Source organism: Cavia porcellus, unplaced genomic scaffold (assembly GCF_034190915.1).
Source record: "Cavia porcellus strain 051 isolate PalLab524CR breed Dunkin Hartley unplaced genomic scaffold, mCavPor4.1 scaffold_10, whole genome shotgun sequence".
Lineage (NCBI taxonomy): Eukaryota > Metazoa > Chordata > Mammalia > Rodentia > Caviidae > Cavia > Cavia porcellus.
This window is the reverse complement of record NW_026947493.1, coordinates 44,477,503-44,490,441: the sequence shown is the minus strand read 5'-3', so window position 1 is coordinate 44,490,441 and position 12,939 is coordinate 44,477,503. Positions and strand designations below refer to the sequence as shown.

Here is a 12,939-nt window from a genome sequence, read left to right as displayed (position 1 = left end):
TGTAAACCAGGAATTTAGGCCAAGGAGCTATGAAAATTGGTATCATGGGAGAACGAAATGTGTGTGTGTGTGTGTGTGTGTGTGTGTACACGTGGGTGCGCATGTGTATTTAACCTACATTACTTGTTCATTCAGTGTATTTTTAAACGACAAGATTTTAATTTTGTAAAACCTCCCTAATTTGTGAGGTGTGATTAAAAACATGGTGAATGTTATTTGGCTTGTTTTCATTTATTACAGTAAATGACACTTCACCATTAACCTGCCTCAAAACACTCTCCCTCATTTATTCCACATTTACTCCGTCATTCCTGTCACTTTCTGAAGCAGTTCTGGAAGTCCTTCTTGGAGAATATTATGGTTTGTATCTAAAATGCCCCGAACAGCCTCATGTGCTCATAGGTGAGATTCTGGGAAGGTACAGAACTATGGGGGCTTACAGCTGACTTAACCTTAGGAGGTGGGATCCAGCTGAAAGAGGTAAGTCACAGGAGACATGGCCTGAAACTCTCTTCCTTACTCTTCCCTTAATCCTCCCGTCTGTCTGTCTGTCTGTCTGTCTGTCTCGCTCTCTCTCTCTCTCTCTCTCTCTCTCTCTCTCTCTCTCTCTCTCTCTCGCTCTCTCTCTCTCTCTATCTATCTCTCCCCTGCAACACCACCCTGCTTTGAAAGCAGAGATCTATGGATTAAAACTTCTGCAAACTGTGAACCAGAATACATCTTTCCTTCCCTAAAATGTGGGTTTCAAATACTATTTGCAAGTCTTGTGCTTAAGACAGGGTATGTCTTCAGTTGTACTGTGAAGGCTCCCTCAGGGTCCTACATTTATTCACAATGCTGTCTCAGGAGTTTCATGGTGCTAGATCTGGTGAGTAAGGTGGAAACACACACACTATGATGTTTTTTACAAGCCTGAATTTCTGTTAGATGCACTTGGCAGCAACATTCACTGTATTTGCATTTTTCAAAAATCACACCTGGGAAAGACATGGAATGAGACTTCCATAACTGCTGCATAAGTGGAAAGAATAATGAGTTAAGTGTATTCACAGGAAAGGGGAATATTTAAAGACGAATTAATGGAAATGTGTCTTTTACTTTAATAATTTTTTTAAATTTAAACACCTAATATTTTGATTTATGTCATATTTAACAGTTATAATCATGGGATCATATATCATCATGTGTACATTTATATTAAGTAGATTCAAATGCAAGTAATTCTGTAGTCTACTACATAGGAAATAGTACAATATCATGGTATGTTAAAACAAAGAACTTCTTGCAAATAAGTACATTATTCTTAAAATGAATCATATTTATAAGGTCCAACATCCTTGATAATAGTGTTAGTCATAGTCAAAATAATCACAGATAAGAATCCATCTCTGAGTCCTATTTTCCAAAGTATTAATTTTCTTCACATTCATGCTCCGAACTCTGTACAAGCTTTGGGTATTTCTCCTGGGATATCTGACTGGCAGTTATAAATATTCAATAGAAATGTAATAGTGCCTGATATTTTTGATTCCTTAAGAAAACTGAAAATTCTATAGTTTAAAAATATTTTTCTCTACATAACAATGCTGATATTGTAATATTTTCATTCTATCAGGTTTTTTTTCTAATTTTGTGTTTTACAGTTATCAAGATACACTTGCAATAGTAGAAAACTAGAAACAACCCTAAAGTTCATGATTAAAAGAGAGTAAATTGTCATTATTTTTACATCAAACCAAAGAGATGTTATACATCACTTAAAATGAATAAATTATTGTTACATACAAATTGACATTATTTTAGTAACTACTGAATATAAAATATGCATTGCAAAAACTAAATACACTAAGTAACTACCTCATAAAGTATATAAATAAGGCAAACTAAGTAATATCATATTAATATGTCAAATACTACTTCATAATTTTTTTTCTTAACCTATATCTCCTAAGATTAATATCATTAGAAAGATCCAAAGGTATGATGCCTAATCTACCATGCCTTTCTTTTTAAAGAATGTAACTCTAGAAATAGAATAAATGCACTGGTGTCTGATTATCATATTACAATATTGTGGCAATTTGGAAGAGAGTCCATCTACTCATACTTTCTGAAGCATCTCTAGAATCTTAAAAGTTTTTTTTAAGGTGCAGTTCCTGGAGGAGATAACTTTCGGTAAATGAAGGGGAAAAGATGGTTAATTCACAGGGCTTCAGCAATATGCAAGGGGATGAATATATCAAACTATACAGTTACTTCCATTTCTAACCATTAGGCATTTGGGGTGTACTACAGATTTATTAAGGACTATTTCTTAAACTGTAGGAATTTGTTTTTATGAAGCTTTTCCTATTGCTTGACTTATTTAACAATTACAATCATCAGATATCATAATTTGTACACTGATATTCAAATTTTGCAAATGCTCTGGACTTGATAATTCTACCAAAAATATATTAACTCACATTACAATTTAAAATGGGTTAAACACAAAAACAAATTAATGACTTCTTCTAAATCTTCCTAAATCCTATTTCTATTTACTCAATTTTGCTATAAAACACAAAGAATCTAGAAGACCATGATAAAGTAAATAGAGGTTCATTTTCACATCTGGTAAAAGGGAATTTTTACCTGAGCACAATATGAGCCTTGACTCTTAGCTACGCAGGAGGTTGAGGCAGGAAAATCACTTAAGCCCAGGATTCAAAACCAAATTAGGCAATATAGTGAGATTCCATCTCAGAAAAAATGTTTTTAAACCTCATTAACACAGAGATGAAAATTAGTCATGAGGTGTGATAAAAAAATATGATGAATATTAAAATTTTCAAACGTATTACTGAAAAAGATACATTGCCATTAATCCTCCCAAAACACATCTTCTTCTTTTGAACACTCTTATCCTAGCATTCCTGTCCCTTTATGAAGCAGTTCTGGAAATTCTTTCATGTCTTTATTGAGCTGTCTCGGCTGCCTTGATACCTTGAATTGATTGAAAACATTTACCTTTCAATGTCATTTTGACTTTGGAGAAGAGCCAAAAGTCCTATGGTTCAAGAGTCAGTGAATACAGTGCAGAAGGACTCACTGCATGTTTTTATTTGACAGAAACTGCCCTAAATATTGGAGCAACACGGGATGACCAACAATTATGGCAAAGGTTTAAATCTTAAAATTTTACTACAATAAAAGATATTCTGCCAATAATCCCCATCAAAATATAGGTCCTTGCCTTGTAAACATTTATCCTATCATTTGTAGTACTATGTCTTTTACTTTAATAAAGATTTATGTTTTTTGAAATTTGACATTCACTGTATTTTTTGATCACCCCTTACACCTTTTGGTTCTGCTCCTACCTTGTTCCTTTTCATGAAGGTACATATTATAGTCCCATGTTTTCTCACTTTGTGTTATTTCATTTTTGAATTAACATCTCTTTCCAGAAAATTCTAACACTGCAATCCACATGGATGAATTATTATGTATCATCAATATAGCTGCCAAATTTTCACAAACTTGATCTGGGCATCTTGCTGACTTAGAAAAACTCTTTTCAGTGCATAAAAATTATGTTCCTCCATTCTGCCTAATAAATCGGTTTTGAGTCTCTCATTCTCAGTCTACCAGAAAATGTTTGGTTATACTTTCCTGGCTTCTGAATTTAACGCTCAAAATCCTGCACTTTCAACCACATGCCTTCCCTGCCAATGAAGTGAAGTCTATTGGTACCATCTCACTAAAACAAACATGCCCAGGCTACAGTTAGTGTCTTCAGAAGTAGATACTGATTATCTAAAAAAAGAAGTAGCCTCTAAAAGAGTAGAAAAAATGATTTGAACTAGAGAACACAGACGTTCCTTTGATGTGAGCAGTTTAGGTGAGTACAGTGAATGAAAGATTTACTGAGAAGAAAATAAGTTTAGGAAGTAGAAAAATGATGACACAAAGTTCTTTCCAGAAAGTTTACTATGAAAAAAGCAGACAGGACAGAATCACATCAGTGACATCTCTTTCTAAACAAAAAGCTTTAGACAGTATTTGGAGCCACGATGATGGGGTCAAAGTCAAAAAGAAGCTTAAGTGGGAATTTCAGAGAAAGAGAGCCAGCAGGAAGAGGATGATACACAGAATAGTATGCTCAAAATGCAAACTGCAATTTCATAACTTCTGATATTGACAAGATAAAGATACAACCCAACATATAGGATTTCCACAGTCTCTGGATAAATCATGCTTAAATCATGTGAGCTTTGAGCAAGAGCGCAGACAGGAGTAAAGTGGAAAATTAGTGACCTAAGAGCTGCAACAATCACTGAATTTGTGCACAGCAGGGAGGTATTATTCTCTGTAAAATGGAATCCACAGAGGAAGTAGGTGGATAGGAAAGAAAATGGCACAAACATTCTGTGTGCTAGTAGTCTGGAGGAATGAGCAAGAAGTGGCTGGGACACAAGATTAGGGATAAGGAAAGCCACTCCAGCCCCTCCTCAAGGCCTGGGGTACAAGAGTCAGGAGCCAGGGGATCTAGGGAGGCAGTATCATGAGATGAGAGTGACACTGCTGTGTGGTCCAACAGGAAGATGAGAAAAGCAGTGGGAACAGGCTAGGATCCAAAGCAGGTTACTGACAGAGGCAAAATTCTGGCAAGTAGAGGAAAATGTGAGAAGCAACACAACATTTCTAAACTGTGACTCCTGAGCTGGGGCATGGTGGCTGAGGCAGGAGGATCACTGCAAGTTCGAGACCAGCCTGGGCTATAAAGTGAGCTCAAGACCAGAACTGCATGGCAACACCCTGTCCCAAAAAGACTAATTAATTAATTAATTAATTAAACAAACTGTGACTCCTTTTTAAACTTACCTGTGTTTTCTTTTGCAGTACACCAAAAGATTGTCAAAAAGAAAAAATACCCGCTCTTGAATGTTTCCAGAAGAAATTTTCAGCAAAACTCCACACATTAACATTTCAGTGCAGGTGTCAGTAATATTGGACCCCTGAATCAAGGAAAACAAAGTGGCAATGTCTGATTACTTGGCTGAAACTTACAAAGGTAATTATTCTTCTTAAAATCATACTTGCTTTTACTAAAAACCAATAAATCTATAGGACAAAATTCAAACAGGACAAGTGACGATACTAAATGTAGATCACCTCGCATTTCCAGTAATCCGATCAGTCTCAGCAGACACTGGGTCTGCTTTCAAATGGTTTATGTACGTATGCAGACATAGTACAGGTTATCTGTGCTATGCAGAACAGAGATAATTCCAAAAGAATTCATAATGTTCATATTCATATTTTTCCTTGTTTACCCAAACAAAGGCTCCAAGGACACAAAGAAATGATATAAAACCGTGTAAATTTCCAACAGGTACCATGTTATATATTCATTTCTAGGATAAAGATGACAAAATAAATAAAAACAAAAATTACTTAAAGGGAGCAACTTTCAAAAGAGGATTTCACATGATATACTAAGTGCCCTCCAAGATTCCATGACTGAAGGATAAATCTGATTCTTAACCCAAACCTAACTGAGAGAGAAAGAGGCTGGGCCCTTGAATCAACAGCAGAAACTAGAATATAAATGTTTTGAATCATTGTCTTGAACTCCTGTATTGTTTTTGAATCATTATAAAAATTATGGTCTATTTGTTTCTAAATATTGTACTTACATGGTTTAAATAAAAGAATTGTCAGTAGAGACATGCAGGTGCTCTCCACAAGAGAATTTAAACTTAAATGGGCATGATTGCTTTCATTTTATATATATTTTATTTTCAAAGTTCCTCTAAATCCCTAAGATGTCCCGTATAGGCTCCAACTTGTGATGCTCCTGCCTCACAACTGCTGCTCAGTCTCCAGGGGTGTCTGGTTTCACTTAATGTAGAGGCTAATTTCTCATTCTGTTTGAATCAAGGTTTCTATTTTTATTTTCATATTAAAAATTCAAGTCATAAATTTTAAATTCATATTCTCACAAAAATCACATTGTTTATATGATCAATTTTAAAACTTTAAACACTTCATACCTATGATAAGAAACTTCCAAAAGTTAAAAAAAACAAAATGCTATTATTTTTAATCTAGTTGTTTATGTTATGAACACATTTTATATTTTAGACGGTTCCCTTTTTTATTTCTTTTTATCCAATGGTAAATATATAAATGGAGATTTGGCAAAAACCTACACAGCAGCTGCATAAATATAATTGGACTATACAAAAATAAATGAGTTTCCATTTTACATTTTAGTCCTATTATAATTTTTTCCAACATAAGGTTATTGTTCCATAAAATAAATTATGATAAATTATTGTCCCTGGCGTTGAATTTGTATCTGTATTTCATCTTTGAAGGTGTGTAAGTTTTAACTTTTTTTATACTACTATATATTTCATAATTACTGAATATTCATTTAAATATGCATAATGTTGTATTTATTTGGTCAGTGTTTTTTCATCATTTTGAAAATCAATTCTAATTTCCAACTCCAAATATCTACCTTTATTAAATATGGTCACTGAAAAACCATTTATAACAAACAACTTATCTAGATAAATACTAAACATCTATTATATTTCTTTTAATTTTTTAAAGAGAATAAAACAAAAAGATACAAAACAAAACAGAACAAAGCAAACAGAACACAACAATGCAAGCAACACAGCACTTCACAACAGGACCACAGAACATCAACAGTGGCTACCATAATGTCTCTTGCTTTCTTTGAAATAGTTGACCATGCCTTCACACACAATAATATAAAACATAACAGACTAGTATAAAACAAATCAAAAGAATGAAATCACTATAGGACTTCAAAACCAGGAACAGGAAATGAACAATGGCTACTATATTATCTCATTTTCCTCAAAAATGTTGTCCATACCATAACACATAATAAAATCAAATAAAACACAACAGAATAGAACCAAACAAAACAAAACAAAAGAACAAAAGCATGATAGGACTTCAAAACAAGATGATAGGAAATCAGCAATGGCTACCATAATGTCTTGTTTCTTCAAAATTGCTGTTCATGCCATCACACATAACAAAATCAAGCAAAAGAAAACCAATCAAATAAAAGAATGAAAGCATTATAAGACTTCAAAACAATATAATAGGAAACAAATCATGATTACCATAATATATCCCATTATGTTCAAAATAGCTGCCCATACCATCAGACAAAGTAAAATCTAACAAAACAAGACAGAACAAAGGCAAACCTAACAAAATTGTGAAAACAATACAGGAGTTCAAGACAAGACAATAAGAAATTAACAGTACTTTTCCCTCCCAGGTATTTCCTCCCCTATCACTCTTACAATAACTATTTTGCTTTCAGATTCCACTAACTGCTTCTATTTCTTATGCTAGGGTTCACGCATATGAGTTCAAAGTGTTTTGCCCATGATCATGATCTCCAGTTGCATCCATTTACCTATAAGAACCTCAAGATTATTCTACTTTGTAGCTTGGTAGCTTTCCACTGCATGAAAATACCGTATCTTTCTAATCCATTCTGCAGGTGATAGGCAAGTTACTCTTGCTTTTTTTTTCTGGTCTCCTGTCACATAGAACAACTGTTTTCTCTTCTTTGGTTTTCAGGCTATAAATTTCCATTCCAGTTAAATGTGTTTCTTGTATACATTGTATGGATACATCTTGTTTCTTGATCCACTCTCCCTGTGTTTCTTTTTATTGCTGATATGAGGCCATCTACATTAATGGTTACAATCAGCATATATGGGTTTGTCTCTGCCATGTTATTCTCCTGCTGTTGGCCCTCCATTTTTCCCCTTCATTCAATCTTGTTGGGCAATTCTCCTCTGTTGCTGTTCCCAGAACCATGATCATTTTTATTTCTCTCTAGAATATCCTTTAACACTCTCTGGAAGGTTGGTTTGGTAGTCATGAATTCCTTTAGCTGTTCTTTATCATAGAAGTATCTTATTTTTCCATAAACTTTGAAAGATAGTTTTGCAGCCTGTATCAATTTGGGTTGGAAGTTGTTTTCTTTCAAGGTTTGAACCACTTTACTCCAAATTCTTCTTGACATGATGGTTTGTGTTGATAAGTCTGCCATGATTCTGATTGGTTTTCCTTTATAGGTAATCTGTTTCTTTTCTATAACAGCTTTTAATATTCTATTTTGTGCTGAATTTCTGGGATCTTAAATATCATATGTCTGGGTATAGATTTACTTTGGATATAGCTAGATGGAATTCTACGTACCTGATTTATCTGCATGCCACATCAATTTCCCATATTTGGAAAGTTTTCTGCTATTACTTCTCTAAATAGTCTTTTCATTTCATTTGGTTTGACCTCTGCTTCTTCACCAACACCTATCACTCTTAAATTATGCTTCTTTGCATCATCATGCAGCCATTGAATTATTTCCTGATTCTGTGTTATTTTTAAGAGATCTTTCTTTACATGATTGCTAGTTGCAATCCTGTCTTCAAAGTTTGAAAGTCTATCTTCAGTCTCTTTCAAGGGATTTTTCCAGCTTTCAATTGACTGTTTAGTTTCCTGGATCTCTCTCTGAATCTGTTTCATGCATGATAATTCCTTTCTACCTTCATTCAAGGTTTCTATCATTTTCCAATGCTCCTCTTTTTATCTATGTCTTCTTCAAATATTCTGAGCAATTCTTTCATTGTGTTTATAATTTCTTCTTTTATCTGAGACATTATTTCTGATTTGACTGTTTTTACAGCCTCATAAAGTTGTTTCCTTACTTCAGTTGCTATCCTCTCGAGAGATTTCAGGTGTGTAACTTCCATTTTCTTCCATTACTGTATCTCCCAGACTTGTTCTGTGTGGGCGGAGGTCTGAGAATGACTTTTGTTCCTTTGTCTTGACACTCTCCTGGGTTCCTCCCAACAAGCTGGTTTAGGGCCTCAGGCACTTTCCACAGGCTGCTCCTCCATGGTGTAGAGAAACGGGACAAGCAGCTGGGTTCCCCTGATCCCAGATTTACAGGGAGGTAGCAAGGTGTGGGTTAGGTGTCTCCAAACCTGTGCAGCTACACTGGGGCTTCCCTGATGATCAGCGACACATGGAGGTAAGGCTGCTTCTCTCAGCCTGTGTGTCTACACTGGGACTCCCACAATAGTGGCAGGCACACAGGGGTATGTTTGTCTGATTATCCTGGTGGGTGATGGCTGCCTGAATGAACCAAGGACCTCCAGAGGTGGCCTACAGGTGCACAGTGCTTACCTGTCTGTGTGTCTCTGCTCCTGCTGGCTGCTTGCAGGAAGGAGCCTTCGGTGGCAACACCCAACAAGCAAAGGTGGACCTGTCTGGTTCTCCCTGCCCACACTGACTGCCTGCTGGAAAGGGCCTTTCGGTGGCGGGGGCCAGCAGGCAGAGGGGGATTTGCTTGCTTTCTCTGCCCGTACTGGCTGCCCGCAGAAAGGGGCCATCCTGTGGCAATGGCCAGCAGGCAGAGGCAGATCTGGTTGTCTCTGTCCACACTGGCTCTCCACAGGAACCATTTATTACATTTCTACATTTCAGGCAATGTTTTAAATATGTTCTCCCATGATAAATCTCTACCAAATTCACTTTATAAGAATAGAAGCTATTAGTTAGGTAACTATATTTATAATTAGAACCCATTAAGATCACAGTCTATCCTGTTCATCTCATCAACTGAATGTTGCAAGTCAGTCAGAAAAGCACAAACTGATTGCAAGGAAAAACCTCAATATTGGAAAGATGAAGGATAACATAAAGCCTTGAAGTTTCCCACTCACATGCAATACACTGACAAAGATCTAACAAGCCCAGACTCATTTATGGTGGAAGAAAGAAAAACTGACAAGAAGGACAACTTGATGGGCATTTCAAAAGAGAATAGTTTCAATATCAAAATGGTCTCTTGAGAAAACTGATGAATCATTTGAATATTCTTAACAAGAGAAATCATTTTAAAACACCATGAAATCAAACATGAAATGAAAAGTATCAGTTTTATAATACGTTTTCATAAAATATTTAACTTACACCCCAAAAAAGAAAGAAAAACAGCATTTGACTTGCTCTTTCTGAAGTTCAAATTACTAAATAATATAACATCAATTCTATCTCATATAAGTCAAACTAATAATATAAACATCCATTTAGCAAGATAAAGTCAGTATCAAATTTTCTTCTCTCCTTCTTATGAAATTTCTTCCTCTAAGTAGATTCACTCTCTGTACGCTTTTTCCAGAATTGCTAATCTGCTACTAGGGATATCAATTCCATTTTAAGACAGTAAATAAATTTGTATACAAGTCACCTGATACATATGAAAAAAGACAAAAAAAATTTTAAAAACTGACTTGTCCACAAACTCTAGAAGACTCTAAATCAAGAATTAACACAGCATGACTGAAAATCAACAGACTATTGGTCACAATCTCAACTATAAACAAAAATACATTCCAACACCAGAGGTAACTTCAGAATGGCTTTATAGTACAGTATTTCTCATGTAAATAGATAATCAAGAACTTTCAGGAAGATGATGAGACAGTAAGCAGTAATAAATCAACATCTCCAAGATTCTGAATCCAGACACTGGAAAATAACAACTTAAGGAAAAAAAGAAAGAAGTCAACCTATGAGACCAAGGATAGATCTAATGGAAAAACTGGAGTCTACAAAGAAACTGAAGAGGCAGGACACAATCCAGAAAAAGGAAGGGAACTTTGTCCCTGACTCCTGGCTCATGGCTCCTGAGAAAGGAAGACCAAAATCTACAAAGGCACAGTGAAACAAGGTGATTTCAGAGGTCTTCAGGAACAAATGCACCAGTGGAATGGACCAGTTGATGTTGTAACAGCTGGTGAGTGACACCAGTCCAAGCATCTGCCATATACAGTGGCAACAGTTCTTAGACATTATTCTAGCAAGGGGCCATGAGAATATGGAACTCTGCAGTCCCAGGTTAGCTTCATTTCATGGATTCCTGTATCTGGTGAATGGAAGGAACACCCACAGGAGAAGTCCATGATCAAGGATCCAAGGTCAGGATGGAAAGATATACCCAGTGCTATGGATTGAGAACTGGTGGTCAACTTAACGCCAGCTGGATTACATCAGCATGCATTGAGCAAAGATGCTCTCCTGAGGAGGGTTGCCAGGATAAATAGGTGGGGAAGAAGGGAGGTTTTGAGGGTTGAGGTATTAAGGAGGCATTGTGGACTCTCCTATGAGTTGCTGTCTGAGCTGTTGGTTCTCCTGGAGAAACTTTGGTCCTCACGTCGAGCATTGCTTCCTGGTTCCGGAGAGGAAGACATGTGCTGCTTGGTCTCCAGGATGAACTCATCACGTTGCTTCCTGGCATGTACCCGACTGTGCTTGTCGTCAGAGGAGCTCGGGGCCTCCGTATTGCTGAGGACAGCTGTGGTGCCTTTCAGGATAGCCCTGGTCTTTGTGAGTGTGACTTCTCAGCTCCAGCATAGAACCCTCATCCCACTAGCACAGCTCCTTCATCCTGCTGACACAGACTTTCTGGCTTCCACCTCGGACTCTTGGGTCTTCCCGGCACAGATCCGTAAAAGAGACTGGCATGAGTCCTTCTTGTGGGCTCTGGACCTCCAGTTGGACTCGTGGGAGGCACTGTCCTGAACTCTGGGTTTTTATCTAGACTCATGTGGGACACTGCTCTGGGGTTTAGGCACTTGACTAAATAATCTATGTCTTTGGTGTTGCAGATAGATTTGCTGCATTTTCCTGTGTTAACTTCTGGTGACTATTATAAAAATATTATAAACTCCATGTCCTAATCCTAGTTGTTCTCTGTGTACAACCCCTGACTACAACACCCAGAGTGTTATAATTCAAACAAGACTAGCCCACAATTACAACCAGAGGCCAGGTTCCGCCTGAATTTGCATGACTGGAAGTCCCAGAATGGGCACCCTGCCTTAATCATACTGCTAGCTTTCAGCATAGATCTGGGATCTGACTGCCTCTTCTGCCTATCAGCAAGACAGGAATGTATCAAAACTGTAGCTTCTGGAAGGCGAACACAGGCTTGAAATCACAGAGAAACTTTTATTTTTAAGAGAATAAAACTAAACTAAATTAAACAGAATAAAGCAAATCAGAACAGAACAACGCAAGCGATACAAGACTTCAAAACAAAACAACGGAAAGTCAACAATGGCTACCATAATGTCTCTCATTTTTATCAAAATAGCTGTCCATACTATCACACAATATAAAACAGAACAAAATCAATCAAAACAAAAGAATTACTTCAAAACAAGTGAATAGGAAACAATTGTTACCATAATGTCTCTTTTCTTCAAAATAGCTGTCCATACCTTCACACATAATAAACAATAGCAAACAGACTAAAATCAATCAAAACAAAAGAATGAAAGCTGTATAGGACTTCAAAATAAGATAACAGGACAGGCAACTGAATGAAGGGGAAAAGGGAGGGCCAACAGCAGGAGGATATCATGTCAGAGATGAACCAATGCATGCCACTTATAGTCATTAATGTAGATGGCCTCAATTCACCAATAAAAAGAAACACAGAAGAGTGATCAAGAAAAAATATCCATCAATATACTATATACAAGAAACATATTTAACTCAAAAGGAAATTCATGGGCTGAAAATCAAAGGAGAGAAAACAATTGTTTCATGTGACAGGAGACCAGAAAAAAAGCAAGAGTAACTTGCCTATGAACTGCAGAATAGATAAGAAACACATGGTATTTTCAAGCTACCCAGCTATAAAGTAAGACAGACTCAAAGCTTTTGTAGGTAAATAGATGCAACCTGAGATCATGCTCATGGGTGAAATGATTTGGACTCCTACATCGAACACACCGTTATCTCCCTAGCATAAAAAACTGAAGGAGTCGGTGGGATCCTAACAGCACAATAGATATTATTAAAGAGATAGGGGAG

The 12,939-nt window shown here is 36.4% G+C and overlaps 1 protein-coding gene across 1 annotated transcript in view; it reads right to left on the bottom strand.

Moving 5' to 3' along the window:
- The window catches only part of Prex2 (phosphatidylinositol-3,4,5-trisphosphate dependent Rac exchange factor 2), a 310,793-nt gene that overhangs the window by 192,554 nt on the left and 105,300 nt on the right, over nt 1-12,939 (bottom strand). Inside the window, exon 7 of the mRNA XM_063257426.1 lies at nt 4,867-5,000. Within this exon, the coding sequence (XP_063113496.1) occupies nt 4,867-5,000 (134 nt within the window). The remainder of the gene's footprint in view (nt 1-4,866; nt 5,001-12,939) is intronic.